At 41.2% G+C, this 19,526-nt stretch overlaps 1 protein-coding gene across 6 annotated transcripts in view; it reads left to right on the top strand.

The window, feature by feature from the left end:
- ZNF385B (zinc finger protein 385B) overlaps positions 1-19,526 on the top strand; it is a 267,958-nt gene that overhangs the window by 156,116 nt on the left and 92,316 nt on the right. For all 6 annotated transcript variants that reach the window (XM_060257194.1, XM_060257193.1, XM_060257192.1 and 3 more), the window contains exon 2: positions 6,047-6,189. In XM_060257194.1, coding sequence (XP_060113177.1) covers positions 6,047-6,189 — 143 coding nt within the window. The remainder of the gene's footprint in view (positions 1-6,046; positions 6,190-19,526) is intronic.

The raw sequence follows: 19,526 nt of genomic DNA, 5'->3' as shown, positions 1-19,526 counted from the left end.
ATGAAGAACATAAAGAATTTGCACCATGATGGATTACAAATTATTATCTTGGAATGCAAATGGACTAAATTTACCACAAAAAAGAAGGGCAACATTTCATTGGATTAAAAAGCAAAATTGTAATATAGTTTGTCTACAAGAAGTACATATAAAACAGAAGGATTATAAATTTTTATGGAATAAACAATTGGGATTAGAATTTTATTCCCTGGCTGAGCAGAAGAAAAGGGGAGTGATTTTTTATGTTAAACGGGAATTGGATCCGAAATTAGTACTTAAAGATAAAAATGGAAGATTTGTAGCAGTAGAAATAAATTTGAATGGGAAAAATACATTGTTATTGGGATTGTACGTGCCAAATGGAGCGAAAGATGTAATTTTTAAGGATATTACACAACAACTTGATGAATTGACATATGATCAAGTTTTGATAATGGGGGACTTTAATGGAACAATTCAGAATGCATTAGATAGATCTGGACAAAAAAAATAATAAAGAAGGAAAATTGCCAAAATCTTTTTTTGAACTGGTTAAACAAGAAAATCTGGAAGATATATGGAGGAAATTTAATTCTGATGTACCGGACTATACCTTTTTTTCAGCAAGACACAATTCTTTTTCTAGAATTGACATGTTGTGAGGCACTAAAGATTTGGGCCTTATAACAAAGAAAATTTAGATTTTGCCTAAAATAGGAGCTGATCATAACCCAATAATATGGATTACAAATTCGTTGAAAAAATCAAGAAGATGGAGATTAAATGAAGATTTACTACAGAATAAAGAAATAGTGACATCTCTAGAAAATGAGACCAAAGCTTTCTTCCAAATAAACGACAGAGAAGATATTGAATTCCAGATGGTGTGGGATGCCTATAAGGCAGTAATGAGAGGAATATTGATAACTTTGAATAATAAAGATAAGACGGCAAAAGATAAACAGATGTTGGACATTCAAAATGAAATAAAGAAAAAAGAAGGTGAATTAAGGACAAGGCCAGGGAAAAAGAAAATTATGAGAGAGATTACAATATTAGAAACACAAATGAGACATTTGTTAAATAAAGAAGTGGAATGGAATTTGAAAAAATTACAGCAAAAGTCTTTTGAAGGAGCAAATAAACCTGGAAAGTACCTGGCCTGGCAATTGAAAAAGAAGAGAGAAAGTAAAATTATTAGTAAGATTATGGTTGGTGGAAGAGAGATGATGGATCAAGAAGGAATAAAAAGAGAATTTTTAAAATATTATGCTAAACTATTTAAGGGTGTTAAAATAAAGAAAGAAAAGATGGAACTATATTTACAAAATATTAAAATAGCACCCAACAGGAAATATGAAAAGAGTTTTGAATGCGCCAGTTGAAAGAAAAGAGATTGAAGCAGCGATCAATGCAATGAAAATTGGAAAGGCTCCTGGGCCAAATGGATATACAGCTAAGTTTTTTAAAACATTTAAAGAGGAATTAATACCGAAGCTCCAAAAATTCATGAACATGATATAAAAGGTAAAATACCAAATACATGGAAGGAAGCAGTGATTTCGTTAATTCCAAAAGAAGATAGAGATGTCACGAATGTAAAAAATTATAGACCGATTTCATTATTGAATAATGACTATAAAATATACACAAGAATACTGGCAGAACGACTTAAGCAATATTTGATAAATTTTATAAAGGAAGATCAAGCGGGGTTTCTCCCCAATAAGACAGATAAGAGACAATATTAGGACTGTTGTAAATATTGTAGAATATTACAAAAAACATCCAGAAAAGGAAGTAGCATTATTCTTTGTGGATGCAGAGAAAGCATTTGATAATCTAAACTGGGACTTTATGTTTTCAGTTATGGAGAAAATGGAGTTGGGAGAAGACTTTATAAGGATGATAAAAGCAATATATATTGAACAACGTGCAAGGCTATGTATAAATGCAGACCTTACAGAAGATATGATCATTAGTAAAGGTACAAGACAAGGTTGTCCGCTCTCTCCACCGTTGTTTATAATGACTCTTGAAATTTTGCTGATGCAAATTCAAGAAGACAAAGAAATAGAAGGATTAAAAATAAAAGGATTTACTTATAAATATAGAGCACTTGCAGATGATATAATGTTTATAAATGAATATCCAACACCCTTGCTGTTAGCTAAAATACAAGAATATGGAGAACTGGCGAGATTTTATATAAATAAAGAAAAATCAAAAAAAAATTGTAAGAATATGCAAGTAAGTAAACAAAAGAAGTTACAAAAGCTAACGGGCTGTGAAGTTACCTCGAAGGTAAAATATTTGGGTGTGGAGATAACAATGAAGAATATTGATTTGTTTAAAAATAATGAGAAGCTATGGCGTAAAATGGATGAAGACATGATAAAATGGAATAAACTTAATTTGTCATTATTGGGAAGAATAGCTGCAATTAAAAAGAACATTTTACCAAGAATAATGTATTTATTTCAAACTATTCCAATTGTGAAGGACAGTAAACAGTTTAACTTATGGCAGAGGAAGATCTCAGAATTTGTGTGGGCTGGGAAGAAACCAAGGATCAAAATGAAAATTTTAACAGATGCAAAAGAGAGAGGAGGATTCCAATTACCAGATTTAAAACTATATCATGAAGCAGTCTGCTTAGTGTGGATAAAAGAATGGGTGATGCTACTAAACAGAAAACTTTTGGCGTTGGAAGGTCATGGAAATAAATTTGGCTGGCATGTTTATATGTACTATGGGGAAAAAAGATGGATGGTTTTTTCTCTCACCATTATATAAGAAATAATTTGTTGAATACGTAGATGAAATATAAGAAATATGGTGATGAGAGAAAACCGTTATGGATAGTGCCAGCAGAAGTGATAAAAATAACGGCTGAAGTGGGTGAAGAAAAGTGGTTGTCATATAATCAGTTATTAAAAATACAAGGCGGTAAAATAGAGCTGATAACTGCGAAAGCGTTGAACAATAAATATGACTGGTTTCAAATGCAACAAATAAAGAGTTTGGTGGAAAAAGACATTAAAACTGAAGGAATAAGAAAAGAACAAACAGAAATGGAAATAGTTCTGCTTGGAGATAATGAAAAATTAATTTCAAAACTATATAAACTGCTTTTGAAATGATCTACAGAAGATGAAATAGTAAAATCTCAAATGATTAAGTGGGCAATAAATGTAAATAAAGAAATACAGATGGAAATATCTTTGGGAATATCTTTGGGAATATCTTTGGAAGAATTCTATAAAGCTTTCAACATGTCATAGTATTAAAGAGAACTGTTTTAAAATGATGTATAGATGGTATATGAACAATAAGATGCCAGGTAGATGTTGGAAGTGTAAAAAACATGAAGGTTCTTTTTACCATATATGGTGGACTTGTGAAAGAGCAAAAAAGTATTGGCAGATGATTCAACAAGAAATATCTAGGATCTTGGGATATGAAATCAAGAAAGTTGCAGAGACTTTTCTGTTGGGATTATATACGGAAAAATTTCCAAAAGAAGATAGAACTATAATTTGGTACTTGCTCTCAGCTGCTAGGACATTGTATGCGCAGTTGTGGAAGCAAGAAAGAATACCAGAGAAATGGGATTGGATTATAAAAGTTATAACATGGAGTGAAATGGACAAATTGACAAGAATTTTAAAAGACTATGATCTAGAAACTTTTAAGTTGGAGTGAAAGAAGTTTAGAAGTTATATAGAAAAAGAATGGAAAATAAAATGACATTGGACAATTTTTGATAATGAATAAGTCTTAAAAGAAAGAAAAATAGAAAATTTTGTTTTATTAGTTAAGGGTACCTTTAAATATTAGTATTTTAAGTATACAACACCGGCGGGGGTCAAGTAACGGGGGGGGGAGGGGTTAGAAAAGTAATATATGGGATAGATAAAAGAAGTAATTAATAATGCAAGAATTGATTGTTACCCTATGTTACTGGAATAAAATTGTTTTAAACTGAAGAATCCAGGGAACCAAGGTACAAGCAGCTCCAAGAGGCACAGTCGAGCAGGTCCGTGGGTCAAAAGCCAGGTGTTCAGAAAACATGAGAGGTGTCAGGGTCAGAAGCTGTGGTTGCAGCGTCTCTGGAATGTTGACAAGTTGCTTCAACACTTGAGCTGTCTGAAACCCTGTGTTTTATGTGTAGCTCACAGCTGGATCTCGTTGAATTTACAGAAGAACTTACAGAAGAGCCATCCGTTTGGCTCATTAGCCCCAAGTGCTCCTCCTGACTTTGTAAACACCAAGCTGTGAGGTGCACCCTCCATCTCCTCTTAAGGATCTCCCAGCACACCCTTCACCTCCTGTGTTCCCCTGGCTATGGGGAAAGGGGAGGTGAGGCAGCCTTTCCTGAAAGCTGGATCGTTGGCTCACTACCTGTTGGGGTTGCCTCCTCTGTAATCTCAGTGCCCATGAGGCTAGGGGCCACACTGTCCTTAGCAACTTCAGCAACTGGTGCCCGAGGACCCACTTTGTCCACTTCAGAGTCACTGACAGGGGTGACAACAGACTTATCTGGCTGGGCATCAGCATAAGCTGCTGCAGGCTGCTGACCCTCGACATCTCTGTGTGTCAGTTTCTGAAGAAAATCATAGTGCTTCAAAAGGGACCACATGCAGGTAAATATTAGCCTTCCTTCAGCCTCAGGATTCTCACAGTTTCCCTCAGAAATTGAGGCTTTGAGACAACTACAGCCTCTATCAAAGCCAGTTTGCTTTATTACCAAAGAGAGTTTCTGAGACCTCCAAAATCTCCTGAGACAGGTTCTCTCCCAACTAAAACTTTAAAGATGCAAACCCTATTTCCACAGATTCACTTTCACTGGTTTAGCCTTATTACACACGGGGCAAACTCTGAGACAGAACCATGTCTGTTTTTCTGAAGGTTCAGATTAGGGATCCTTGTTGGCTGGTAGCTGTTCTGCTCACACACCAAAAGAAAGGGCCAGACCCTTTCCCATGGGCCACAGTGGTCACCCATAAAACTGTGTGAATGAAGAAGGAACTTAAACCTGGTTCTGTCAGTAGCAGAAAGTTGTACCATTTATAAGAAAGATCTATGTAACCAGGACTAAAGATATTGTAAATGTATGTAGTAGTTATTAAAGCTTAACCTGGTCTGCCAGATTTAAATGTGAAAGAAAGTTGTCTAAAATAATGGTCCAGTCACGTGTGGTGAATTTTTAGGGTGTTCTATGCAAGTGTTTTCAGGAGTCAGGCATGACAATTTAATGGGGTGATCCAGAACTCATAAGAGACAAGATTAGCCAAAGCATTATCAAGAGAATTCATCTTAACAGAATGGAACTGACTTAGTATTCCAAATTTGATTCCCATACATTTACACTAAGGACAACTGCGGTACAGGATGTTTTGTTTTTAATCTGTTTTGTAATACTCCCTAGCATAGAGCTGGTCTTTTTTCACCATTACGGCTGTCAACATTTTCGTTGAGCCTTCCACTGTGATCCAAAGATCTCTTTCCCAGTCCACCCACCAGCAGTTCAGACCCCATCAATATGGATGAATATCCCTTAGATGTGCCACAAGAAATAGACACAAATGAACCATTCAGGTAGAACTAGTTCATACGCTGCATATATAAATTCATCCTCTACTGCTGAGGGGGAGAAAAATCCCTTCTCCGTTTCAGCTTGGCAGAAGGGCCCTCAGTGGATGTTCATATAGCCAACACCGTGCTGCCAGAGCATCTGGGCTCGAGTGGTGCCCATTCATGCCATTTTGGCTAATCAGAGTATTTCATTGTCTAGGAGGCCTTGTTTATACCTGCCAATTTGATTTAGGCACCATATGTCATCTCTTCAGGATCAAAACATCTGTCGTCGTGTAGAAATGCTTCATGTTCTCTGTGGAAAAGTAGTCATTTTTAATTGCATTAATTCCTACCACAGATCTCTGATGCTGAGTTTTATAACGGATATATCAGAGATTTGGCCTGTTTTTCTTCTAATGCGTGCAGTATTTGTTTTCATTACAAGGCAGGTTTCGTTCTCTGTTTAACATTATCTCCCCCTTTGCAGGCAGTACGTGCCACACAACGACTCTGCCTACCCTCGTTCGAACACCTACGCTAATGATGCAACCTTCCCTGGATATCAAACCATTTATGTCCTTTCCAGTGGACGGCAGTTCTGCAGTTGGGCTCTTCCCCAATTTCAACACTGTAAGTAAACAATGTGGTGCATTTATTTTCTGTCACCCTTTGTGCTTTGCTTTCTCCACAGTGTACAGTAAGTACATCTCACAAATGTTCATTGCTAGTTGGGCGTGGATAGATATTCCAGTGATTTTGCTCATGAACAGATATCCAAATGCTGTGACTCTTTACTGGCTCCGAATACCTGCCCTCAAACACAGGAACTTTTGAAGTTACTGTATACCAGGTCCATCTGTTTCAGCCATGTGTTCCGTGACTGGCAGTAACGCTTCAGAGTCCCAAGCAGAGAAAGGTCTTTCTCAACACCTTTTACCCAATATCCAGGGTTGGAATTCTAGCAGGAACTCCATTGCATATTAGTCCACACATCCAATCATCCAAGAGCTTACAAAAAAGAGCCTTGTAAGCTCTTGGAGGATTCTCTACATCAGGGGTGTGTGGCCTAATATGCAAAGGAGCTCCTGCTAGAATTCCACCCCTGCCAATATCCTTTAACAGGAAATGCCAAGGATTGGTCCTGAGACCTTTTTCATTCAAAGCAGATAATTCACTATTAAACTGTGGTCCTTCCTGCTTAACCCATTCTGTAGGATGGCTTTATGCAGCTTCCCATAAATGTGAAGAATCTGCTCTCAAAATGGTTGCCATGCTTCAAAACAAACCCACAAGTGTTGTTTTTTAACTGTGAGGCACTGCAGTTGTGATTCTTGGTCAGTACAACTTGTTATCTCCTGCTTGCCTTGTCTTGGGTTCGCGCATTCAAAAACTCCTCAGTTTCTCTCTAGATGCCACCTGTTCCCTCATTGTGGGACTTGAGTGGGCTTTTTCTTGTCAAGGCAGCCATTAGAAATTAGAACCTTTATATCTCCTTCTTTCACATGCAGATGTTGGGACATAGGTATGAATTTAGCTTTTAAATGGTTGCATGGGGAGGCATAGCCAATACCTGGTTTCCCCAAAACAACACTACTCAATTTATTTCTTTATTTAGAAAAATTCTATGTATGGCATTCAAAGCACAGCCTCACAGACAGATACATTCATGTACATTCTCTTCTTAAAGTTTGCCATTTTCTATGACATCCATAAGATGGAATTCAAACTTCTCCAGCTTACTTTGATGCTTCTCCCTTCTCTCATCCCTTCTTACCTATTTTCTTTCTTTTCCTTTCTCTAGGTCTTTGTTCTCTTCAGTCCCCACTGTCTTTTGTTCGGAGCTCAGGACTTTCACCTGTCTCTGCGTGTAATTTTTCTTACTATTGGAATGGCTTCTTGCCCAGTAGCCCCTTTCTTTCATCTATCTTCATTGTCATGAATTGCTGAAAGACTATCTTCAGTAAGGTTTTCTCTGTTCCTTGTAATTCTTGGCTCCTTTCCTTGTGCACCACGACACTCATCTTATAGTGTCTGTGTGTGAGTAGCAACCATCTTTTCACTGTCTGCAAGATACCTGGATTTTGCATTGGTGCTCTCTCTCTCTCTCTCCCCCCCCCCCCCCCATAATTAAAATTAGGGCACAAAACTGATGAAACTACTGTCTCCTTAATAATTGAGTTTACATATGGCAGCAACAATTTGGAAGGCTTAGAAATCTGGCTTTTTAAAAAAAATTAATGGCTTTAGTAAATGAATGGCATTACCAACAAAGAAGGGCGGGGGGAAAGAGGTCTTGCTGGGCTATTTGAGTTTTCTTAGGTTCACAAAAGATATATTCCACTCACATAATCTTCAGTTTTACAATTCATTTTCTTTATGCTCTTAAACAGATTGCAAGCAGAGTTCAACTCTTATGACAGCACGGTCGAAAGGATTTTCCTATATATTTATACTGCATATGGCTTAAAACCAATGTCTTGTATGTTTGCAATGCCCACATTGTAATGTTCATACAATTCAGCAGGGACTCATTGTGTAAATAACAAGCTCTCAGCAATAGAAAGTAGAGTAATTCCAAGTCATTTCTTTTGAGTAATGCCTTACAGTGAGTAAATACAGTTTGCTCATACACAACAGTTACAAGAGATGCCGAGTGTTATAGCTGTCATTACAGTTTGGGGGGCGAAACCCCCCTCCCCACACCCCCTCTGCATTTTCAGCAGTGCCAGACTGTGGGAGTTTGAACTAATTCCAACTGTTGCCTTTTTATGGTTACATTCTGTGTTGGGTGGGGGACCAAGAGAGTACTTTTTATTACTTCTAAATAAATTCTGCTGACAGATTTTGTGTCTGCTATGAAGTACAGTAGAAAGAGGATAGAATAGCATTCCAATCTTGAAAACAAGAAGTAGTACCTTTAAATATTAATGTATTCATTTCAAAGCAGCCAAAGATGTGAACCTGATAATAAGTATGTGCCACGTATTTATTTAAGTAGGGATAATATTCTAGGTAATACCATGTTTCTATGCCTCTCCAGCCTTGTCTGGATTTTGTCATACATGGTGTGCGCTCTGAGTTTCCAGTAGTGGTGCTGCAGACACACAGGAGACCAGTGCCTACTGAATAGAGCAGGCACCAGTCTCCGCCTCCCCCACCGCCAACTCCTCAGAATGATCACAACAGTGGGGGAGCCAATCGATGCTGGGCATGAGAACGCTGGCCAATTGGAGGCTGGCTCGCCAGCCAGATCAGGCATCAGCTGCCTCTCTCAGCAGTCCAGTCCAGATGAGAGATGATATGACCACCATCTTGAAGGGCTGTCATATAGAGGATGATGTGGAATTGTCTTCTGTGGCCCCAAAAGGTAGTACCAGAACCAGTGGGTTGAAAATAAATCAGAAGAATTTCCGGCTCAACATTAGGAAGAATTTCCTGAACGTTAGAGCGATTCGTCAGTGGAACAGGCTTCCTTGGGAGGTGGTGGGCTCTCCTTCCTTGGAGGTTTTTAAACAGATGCTAGATGGCCATTTGACAGCAATGGAGATCCTGTGAATTTAGGGGGAGGTATTTGTGAGTTTCCTGCATTGCGCAGGGGATTGGACTCGATGACCCTGGAGGTCTCTTCCAACTCTCTGATTCTATGAGATCATCCCCTACCTTCCCTCTTTTGTGACTGTGTGGGATTAGCTGGTTGCCTGTTTTGCGACTGAGAGGGAATTTTTTGTGCCTCCCTCAGATGACCAGTAAGCACCCCGTGTTAAAGCCGCAGTACTGCAGTCCTAAGCTCTGCTCACGACCTGAGTTCGATCCCCAGCAGAAGCTGGGTTTTCAGGTAGCCGGCTCGAGGTTGACTCAGCCTTCCATCCTTCCGAGTTCAGTAAAATGAGTACCCAACTTGCTGGGGGGGGGGGGAGTGTAGATGACTGGGGGAGGCAATGGCAAACCACCCCGTTGCAAGTCTGCCGTGAAAACGTGAAAGCAACGTCACCCCAGAGTCGGAAACGACTGGTGCTTGCATAGGGGACCTTTCCTTTCCAGACTGTTCTGCTCCTCATGATCAGAAGGGCTGAGGTATAAATAGGCCTAGTAAATCTGGTTAGGCCCTAACTGGGAAGGCGGGAAGAGCATGGGTTGAGGGGATTTAGAGTTGGTAAGCACCCCGAGATAGCAATGGGGGAAGAGGGGTCGTCAAACTGGGCGCCTATCAGCTTGGCAGTCTGGGTGACTCAGTGGGGGACCTCTTTGGGGTTGGGCGGGGGAGATATGATGAGCCTTAAGACTTAGCAGTCGTGGGTGAGACTGCCCCTCCATCTGCTCTAAACACTCACATGCAGGCCATGAGGAGAAAAGTTCGGAAGGATTTTGGATCTGGCTGTGAGTGGTTTTGCCCTTTTTGAGAAGTTTGCATTCCAAGTGTGATACAACCTGTGCTTTAACATGTTATCTAAGTAGCACAGATCAGCTTTTATGTAAAACAAGTCCCAGTTTAAACCATAACCTGTGTCGTATTTCATTTGAGAGGTGGGCGGGCAAAGGAAGCGCACAGGTTACTTGAGACCGGAGCAGTTAACAGTGACAGCAGATGAAATGATGGGCAAACTCAAACAAAATCTCGCATGTGAAGAAGCTCAGTGTTCATGGCAAGTGGGTCATTTAGTCTCAAGAACCCACTTTTTCATTAGACTGGAGTATGCCCTGGAAGCTGGTAGCAGAAAGTGTCATCAAATCGCAGCGGACTTTTGGCAACCGCTTAGGGTTTTCAAGGCAAGAAACGTTCAGAGGTGGTTTCCATTGCCTGCCTCCACATCATGCTCCTGGTATTCCTTGGAGGCCTTCTATCTGAATACTAGCCAGGGCCAACCCCACTTAGATCCCATGATCTGATGAGATCGGGCTAGCCTAGGCTATCCAGATCAGAATTGGACTTAACCTGATCTTTCAGACCTGAGGCATCCATCTAGATTCTGAATTGATGCTATACTGCTGAAGAAGGATTCCTCAGAAAAAAACCTAAGAACTATTCCAGCCGCTTTGCCCAGAGTAAACCATCTATCAGCTCTAAATTTCGAAAGAAGCAGCTCAGGGGACAAGAGAAAACTCTACTTACGCATCATGAAGGGCCCTTGTCTGAAAGATGAAACCTGGAAGCTTGCCTTGGTTCACTCAGGGTTCAGCCACCATGAGGGATTAAAGTACTTCATACATTTTCTTTTCAGTGCGTGTTTTGCCAGGGATGTTTTCTTCGCTATTTTCCTTGTGTCCCAATTCTGTGATGTCCCTGTGCAACATTATGTGTAAGCATAGTATGTTTATATGGAGGAATTTTTTTAGTAATAGGAAGTCATATCTATGACAGAATTTGGTGGCAGTGGTACAGACTGGCAAGATATTTATGGAGAGGCATTTGAACCCGTGGAATTATTGAACAGGAGAAATCTGAAAGATAATTTTAGTAGGCGTCACTATACCGACTGCAGATGGTAATACGCTGAATGATAAAAGTTCTTGCAAATAAGCCTTGGCCATTGTCCAACCCCTCCAGCTTACAGACTGCAAAAAAATCAACCATTCTCCACTTTCCTTTGATCCAGAGAATTTATTTATAGTGCTATTGACTGAAGGACCTTTGTCTTTAATCTCCTTCCTTTATGATCTACATCTGTCTTCTTTGTCTAAGTTCCAAGGAAGGTATCTCTCATTGATCCTTCTCCAGAATTAACTTTTAACGTGCATTTTTCACACATGTTAGTTATTGGGTTTTGCTGATGAAAGTTGCAGGTTGGGGTGGGGGAGATTTTAGAAGAAATTACTAATTCCTACAATATGTTATAAAAATTGCATTGTCTCCCAGAGTCATGCTTTGTAGTCTTGACATCTTTATCCTTGGCATTTTGTTATTTTATAATTTTAGTGGGTTTTTTTTTCTATTTTGCTGTTTTGTTTTGCAGTTGCAGGAAATTTAGCAATGAATGGCTGTCTGGGTTCAGACATCAACCTGTACCCTCTATTAAAGCAGAATGTGCATGAATTTAGCTTGTTGTTGGATTTACATTCATGCTTCACTTTCAGGTTCTTTGCCTCTCCGTTCTCATGCAGCTTAATACTAAATCCAGTTAACCTGTGACATATATGTGCAAGTGTGTGGGCTAATCAGCAATAGTTCTCCCACAAAGCAGGATCCTAAGCCAGGGTTTAGTCTAAGACTGTTTTCGCACACAACTTACCTCGCAGTCACAATCCTGTTCCCTCCGCAGCGTCTGGTCGGATTTCCCACCATCTGTGCAGCAAATGTAAACCGCTAAAACCCAGTTTACATTTGCTGCGCAAAAGCCGCAGCACTTCCTGTAACTCCTGCGCAGATGGTGGGAAATCAGACAGATGCTGCAGAGGGAACAGGATTGAGACTGCGAGGTAAGCTGTGTGCGAAAACGGTTTAAATTTACAATAATGGTAGATGGGATGAGAATAACTCTGGTTAACTCTTCAACCTGTATTCATACATCAAGGGAGTTCACCAGAACTTCTAAACCCTGGCAGCTGGTCCACCTCAGGGAATGCTAGGGTTGCCAGTCTTCAGGTCCCGGCGGGGGTTGCCCTGGTTTTCAGGGCTTCTGCCCCCCCGGTGGTCAACTGGCTGGTGGGGGAAACCTCATGCCCAAACACAATGCCATGCACAACATCCCTGAAACAATGGCATCCCCCGGAAGCGACATCATGATGTCGGGAACGCCGCGTGGTGATGTTGTGGTTTGAGGGCAAAACTTCATAGTTTGAAGCTGGCTTCACCATAGAGTTTCACCCGAAAAAACTAGAGCATCGCTGTGTGGTGTCCCCCAACGTGATGACATCACTTCCGGGTGATGTCATTGCATTGGGGACATCCTGGAATGCTCACCAAATCCCCCCTGCTGATGTGACAAGGGGATGTGGCAACCCTAGAGTATGTTGATGCCAACCCTGCCAGAGTTAATGCTCAGTCATGATTCTCAGCACAAGTTGAGATGGAAGAGGAGTGAGGTGCATGAATGAGTCCAGTGCTGAGCTTGTTTCATTCACATAGTTAACCATGGTTACAGGTGACATCTGAATGCAACCTCAGTTTGGGCCTAAGAAAAAATAACTGGGTTGAATCATAGCAAATCAGTGCAGGGAAAGTGAGGGACAGAGCTTAGTTCTTGATCCACAGAAGGAGCAGCCCTTCTGTGCCTTCAACTAGAGATAGTTAACCAACTCTTAGAAATGTGGAGAGCAGAAGTTCAGGCTATTTTCACAAGCTGGCGTGTGCATTTTCCACCTCTGTTTACAGTAAAATAGTTTCAGGTGGGTAGCCATGCTGGTTTGCAGTAGAAAGAGCAAGATAGAAGGAAGAACAGGAGGTTGTGTTGCCTTTCACTCGGAGTCTCAGAGCAGCTTACCTTCCTCTCCCCACAACAGACACACTTCAAAAACTACTCTTGAAAGAACAGCTGTTTGAGAACTGTGACTGACCCAAGTTCACTCGGCAGGTGCATGTGGAGGATTGGGGAATCAAACCTGGCTCTCCCAGATTAAAGTCCGCACTCCTAACCACTACACCAAACTGGCTTTAGTAGCACCTTTTAAAAGTCCAGTAAAAACACCAGTAACACCAGTAGCCCCTGTTTTTGAGAGTCAAAGCTTCCTTTGTCAGATACAGCAGTCTTGTATCTGACAAAGGGAAATTTAACTTATGAAAGCTTATACCCTGGAAATCATGTTACTCATTATAATGTATGTCTGGAGTATGGCCCTCTACCATATTCTATGTCACATTGATAAGTCAAGTGGAAGAGGCATGATTCTGGCGGAGCAATAGAAGCCAAAAAAGGATAACGGAGAGAAAGGGGTAACGGAGAAATAGCTTAGAACAGAGCCAGCTTTTCATCTTAGACTGAAGCTGCTGCCTAAAGCAGCCCTTAAGAGTCAGCAAATTGTTAATTATTTAATTTAATATACTATCAGGAGCTGTTGTTTGACCGACACCCAGACTGCCTCATGGCAGCCCTCCTGTTCGGGAGAGAGACTTCCTCGTTCTGAGATATGACTTGCCTTTCTGATTTCTGAGTCATGCTTGCCTGCACAATTTCTGACCTTTAAGCATTTTTTTAAGGAAAATAAAAGGAAAGAGGGATTTTCCAAAAGCCAGATTCTATTCTGCCCACCACTGGGAATATTCACAACTCCGGTACAGAAGAAACCATATGTTACAATATCTCTTCCAACATTAAGGATTCAGGATGCGTGCTTCTGACTTTGAGTATCAGCGTGGAGATATCACCCTCTGAATTGTATTAGCTTAGAAATAGGGAAAACCTGTGGACTCTATTATCTCAGAACTGTAGGAGAATGAGTGATACGTTTACCTGGTCCCTTACCATTTAAGTTCTTTTGTTATTGCCTGAACTGGTTGCTGCTCTCAAACAAAGCAGGCTAAGCATCACACACGATAGGAAAAGGAAGACAATTTGAGGGCGATACACATTTTCTGTCTTATCCTAGCTTAATTTTTTAAAAGATTACAGTTTGGAGAATATTGGGCAGTGTTCAGTTGTTGACTTCAAAGGAAGAGGTGCTAAGACATGACCTCTTGGCCTGGTTTGTTTATATGGGAGGTTGGAGGAAACCCAGTGGAAGGGCTGGGGGAGGGAACATGGGAAGGCGTGCAATGTAGGTCACATTACTAAAGCCATTTCATCATTTCTGGGTCATATCCAGAAATGACATACCAGCGCAGAGGTGGCGGCGGTTGTTGTTTTTCCTTCCATTCACCACTCAAAATGGTGGTGGGAAGCATCAACAATCAGCAGGAGGCTTCCAGTCATAGTTGGGGCCTGCAGTCCTATCATGTAGAAGAGAGTGGTTGAGATCTTGTCTTTCCCCTGTAAAATGGGTTATATCCATGTGTAAGAAAGGACGAAGGCTTCTTTTTTTGTAGCAGGAACTCCTTTGCATATTAGGCCACACACCCCTGATGTAGCCAATCCTCCAAGAGCTTACAAGGCTCTTCTTTGTGAGCTTTTGGAGGATTGGCTACATCAGGGGTTTTAAAAAAAAGGGGATTTAAAAAAAAGCCCTGCTAAAGCAGACTAAAGCTCTGACAAAACAATAAAAATACTAGAATCCACCTATATGTGTAGTGTTGCAAAGTGCAGTCAAGGAGATTCCTGGAGATTTGGGGACAGAGCCTGGGGAAAGTGGAGTTTTGAAAAGGGAGGGAGCTCAACTGAGATGTAATGCAATAAATCCGCCCACTGACGCTTCCATTTCCTTCAGGGAAATTGGGCTCTGTAATCTGGAGATCAGTTGAACAGTTAGATTTGAGTCCAGTAGTGCCATAGAGACCAACAAGATTTTTTAGCATATACGTTTTTGAGAGTCAACGGGTCCCTTCGTCAAAGAAATCAGGTGTAACGCTGGGAGATCTGCAGGCACCACCTGGAGGTTGGCAACCCTAGGACATTTCTGCTTCTTGATCCATGGACCATTTCTGCCTCTTTTTTGTTTGCTGAGACCGTCTTCCAGTACTGTTTTATGAAGGGATAAATTCTGGGTGCCAGCACAGTATATAGGAAAATGTATTTATTATAATGATAGATAGCCCTTGTCAGATGCCTTGTGGGAGATAATCCAAGCCACAGTGATGCATGGCATCAAATATCCGCACGTAGGCTTTCGTTGTACCCCCAAATCCTTGCATTCCGTTAAAAGCAGTCTCTGTGGCTAATGTTTGCAGGAAATTGTTTATGCTCATAGAAGTTCCTTTGGGCTTTAAAATCAGAGATTGTATTATTAAACTTCACCACTTTACTGTAGTAGTAGTAGTAGTGGGAAGATCCCAATGGATTAGAACCTCTTCCTCTGCTTTGCAGCCTTTGAACTTGCAGAAATCTAAGCAGAGCTGCATTAATGAAGGGGGAAGTGAGATTCCTGTCATTTATCCCAGAAAATCAATGCTCAAATCTGCCGGATTTGTTTAGAAAATAGGTAAGCAATGGTATTTTCCATGTTCTCTTAAAAAAATAAAGATCTGAAATTGCTGATCTGTATTCTATGCAAGTCCAGGCAAGAGTATACATGATTAACAAGGTCCAGAATAGCCAACAGAAACAGTTAGGATAAAGCTTAATTTTTCTATTGTGAATTTACATTAATCAGCAAATAGTACAGCAACATTATATGCTGTTAAATTTAGAAAGATGAATTGCAGCTGTGTTGTTGTTCCCAGATTTCACAGAGAGAATGTAGTATAGCCTTTATAGTTAGTGAAAAACTCTCCAAATAGATTTCATTTCCATGAGTCCTGTATTGCTTCAGTGGGAACCTGACGTCTGGAGAGTTTAACTACTGCAGTTCCTGTCTTTAAAGTACTTCAGCAGTGAGTACTGTCAAAGTTTCTTTTCATTGCCAAACTCTCCGGGAGTGCTTTTAACACTAGATCTCCTATAAATATCTGCTTTAGTTATACGTGAGTGCCATCCTAAGCAAAGTTACTGTCTTCTAAGTCCCCTAAAGAAGTGTGCTACTGTAGTAAGGAGAAGCTCTGCTCACAACCTGAGTTTGATCCTGGTGGAAGTTGGGTTCAGGTAGTCGGCTCAAGGTTGACTCAGCCTTCCATCCTTCCAAGGCTGATAAAATGAGTACCCATCTTGCTGTGGGTAAAGTGAGATGACTGGGGAAGGCAATGGCAAACCACAAGCATAGACAGCTTCAAGAGGGGGTTAGATAAAAATATGGAGCAGAGGTCCGTCAGTGGCTATTAGCCACAGTGTGTATATATATATGTGTGTGTGTGTGTGTATGTATATATATATATATAATTTTTTGACCACTGTGTGACACAGAGTGTTGGACTGGATGGGCCATTGGCCTGATCCAACATGGCTTCTCTTATGTTCACCGCATAACAAGAAAACATTGTGATTTGACATCACCCCAATAATGACTTAGTGCCTGCAAAGGGGACTACTTTTACCTTTTAGTGTAGTAAGGACCTCCAGAAATTCTAACATCTGACGTGTGGTGGTGGTCTGTGACTTAATGCTTAGTCATTTGTTGTAATTCTAGCCATATTAAGTCTATTGAAACCAAAACAACAACTAACAATTTTATCATAGCATAAACTTTCATGAACTGGCAGCCCACTTTATCAGATCATGCATATAAGTCTATCAGTGTCTGCTAGCCATAGTGACTGATGGGAACCTTCATATTTAGGGGTAAAAACTCTCTGAATTGCAGTGCCAGGAGGCAACATCTGGGGAAGGCCTTAGACTCTGCGCTGGACTAGATGGACTACTGGTCTGATCCAGCAGATTTGTTCCTTGGTACATCTAACAAAGTGGACCCTAATTTAGGAAAGATTATGGCACAATAAATTCATTAGTCTTGAAGGTGCCAAAAAACATGTGTCTTAATCCCAAATTTCTGTTTCTCATACATTTCATGTGAATGCTGTTTTATGTTAGTCCATGAAAATGCAGTTTGCATTTGGAGCAGAAAATAATGGCAGTTATGTATGTAGTTTGCTCAATTTTCTGTAAACAGTTCCAGAAGAAGACCTGTGTGATACTCATGAGTTGCTCTACCTTTGAGGAGCAGAGAATTAATCCCTATGTCAAATTTCTGCCTTAACTATGTTCTGGCATTTGCATTAGAAAGTTTCAGTGATCTCACATTCTATGACATATCATCATAGTAGACATAAGTAACAAATCAGGTGCCGCTTTTCTATGTACCTATTTGCCTGAGATGCGGCGCATGCAAAAAGCGCTTGTGCTTGGCCTGGCATTGTGTTGAAAGGGTACTTAACCTGTACATCATCTCTCTACAGGTGCAACATTTTATCACCTGCATAGCTTCTTTTTGCTGAGTAGATTTCTTCACGTAAGCAATACATCATGATTCCGCATTTAGCACTTGCCTCCCTTCTGTGTGGGCTCTTCATGGCAGCTGTCTTTCCCGGATTCTGCATTGGCATCTCTGAGCAGGGCTGCGTGTTTCCTGCTTGTTCCCTGCCCTGCGCAAACTCGAGAGCTGAGAATGAGACTGGGACAAAGTTTGGTGTAGTGGTTAAGTGTGCGGACTCTTATCTGGGAGAACCGGGTTTGATTCCCCACTCCTCCACTTGCACCTGCTGGAATGGCCTTGGGTCAGCCATAGCTCTGGCAGAAGTTGTCCTTGAAAGGGCAGCTGCTGTGAGAGCCCTCTCCAGCCCCACCCACCTCACAGGGTGTTTGTTGTGGGGGAGGAAGGTAAAGGAGATTGTGAGCCGCTCTGAGACTCTTCGGAGTGGAGGGCGGGATATAAATCCAATATCTTCTTCATCTTCTTCTTCTTAATGCGGAACTGGGCATCTAGGGATACTTGGTGTGATACTGGACTACATGAACTCTTCATGTCCTGCCCAGTCCCCAGGACATGCAGGAATGTAATTCATGACAGGAACAACCTATACAAAATCCCTGACTGCCTCATTCTTACCTAATTTGAAAATATCTTCTGTTATATAGCCATGTTCTGACTTGGTATGCAGGAGGTACAGTCGGGAGTATACGGTGATGAATTAGAACTGCCGTGTCTTAATCCCGTTCTTGCTTGAACTTGGCCACCATCCATTTCACCACATCCAACATTTAGCTGCATTCAGTTGCATAATCGCTAAGGGAGGAAATCTGAAGTTCAGAGAGGCAGATTCACACTGATGAACTTTTCCCTTGCAGAGTATTTCCCACTTGTACCCTTTCACACCTCCTCCAAGTTCATGAAGAAGAAGAAGATTACAGTTTTATACCCTGCCCTTCTCTCTGAATCCGAGAGCGGCTCACAACCTCCTATATCTTCTCCCCCCACAACAGACACCCTGTGAGGTAGGTGGCGCTGAGAGAACTCTCCCAGAAGTTGCCATTTCAAGGACAACTCCTGCAATAGCTGTGGCTAGCCCAAGGCCATTCCAGCAGCTGCAAGTGGGGAATCAAACCTGGTTCTCCCAGATAAGAGTCCGCACACTTAACCACTACACTAAACTGGCCATGTAAGGTAGATGTTGTCACCAGAAGAAAACTTTGCCCTTCCCCTGTCAGTGAATTGGAAGGACTTTCACACAACAAGATTTAGACCCTTTTTGGTATTGGGAAGAAATGAACTGCAGATTTATCTATTTGGGGAGTGTATTGTGGTTTGCTACCATTTGTCCTTTTAGGTAATAGAAAGGTTTTGATTAAGCTGTTTCAGACTTCAAGGCTGAGATGAAATTTATGATTCAGACCTCAAGACAAGCAGATTTCTTGTTTTGCTTTGTTTTAGCTCAGACTTCTTTTTAATACCCTGTAAAACCACCTTGGCCCAGGCTAGCCCAGTCTCATCAGATCTTGGAGACTTAGCAGGATCAGCCCGGGCTATTATTTGGACAGAAGACCAGCAAGGAATACCAGGATCATGATGCGGAGACAGGCAGCGGCAAACCACCTCTGAACATCTCTTGTCTTGAAAACCGTATCCAACTCGTTTTTTACAAGGGCTGGATCTGACATAGATGTCACTTTGTCAGGTCAGGCTATGTATGCCATAGAAACTTTATGAAGAATAAGATGATATTGGATTTATATCCTGCCCTATACTCAGAGTCTCAGAGCGGTCACAGTCTCCTTTACCTTCCCTCCCCCCAACAGACACCCTATGAGGTAGGTGGGGCTGAGAGAGCTCTTACAGCAGTTGCCCTTTCAAGGACAACTCCTACAAAAGCTATGGCTGACCTAAGGCCATTCCAGCAGGCGCAAGTGGAGGAGTGGGGAATCAAACCCGGCTCTCCCAGATAAGAGTCTACACACTTAAACCACTACACCAAACTGGCTCTCATACACAAACCCAATTAACTATATTATTTTTAACTCGAAATACAAACACCCTTAAAACATTAACAGTGTGAATGTCCCATTTTGTCAACTCTA

The sequence above is a fragment of the Heteronotia binoei genome, chromosome 16 (genome assembly GCF_032191835.1).
Source record: "Heteronotia binoei isolate CCM8104 ecotype False Entrance Well chromosome 16, APGP_CSIRO_Hbin_v1, whole genome shotgun sequence".
In the NCBI taxonomy this organism is placed as follows: domain Eukaryota; kingdom Metazoa; phylum Chordata; class Lepidosauria; order Squamata; family Gekkonidae; genus Heteronotia; species Heteronotia binoei.
Note: the sequence above shows the minus strand (reverse complement) of the source record. Positions and strands in the feature narration are given on the sequence as shown.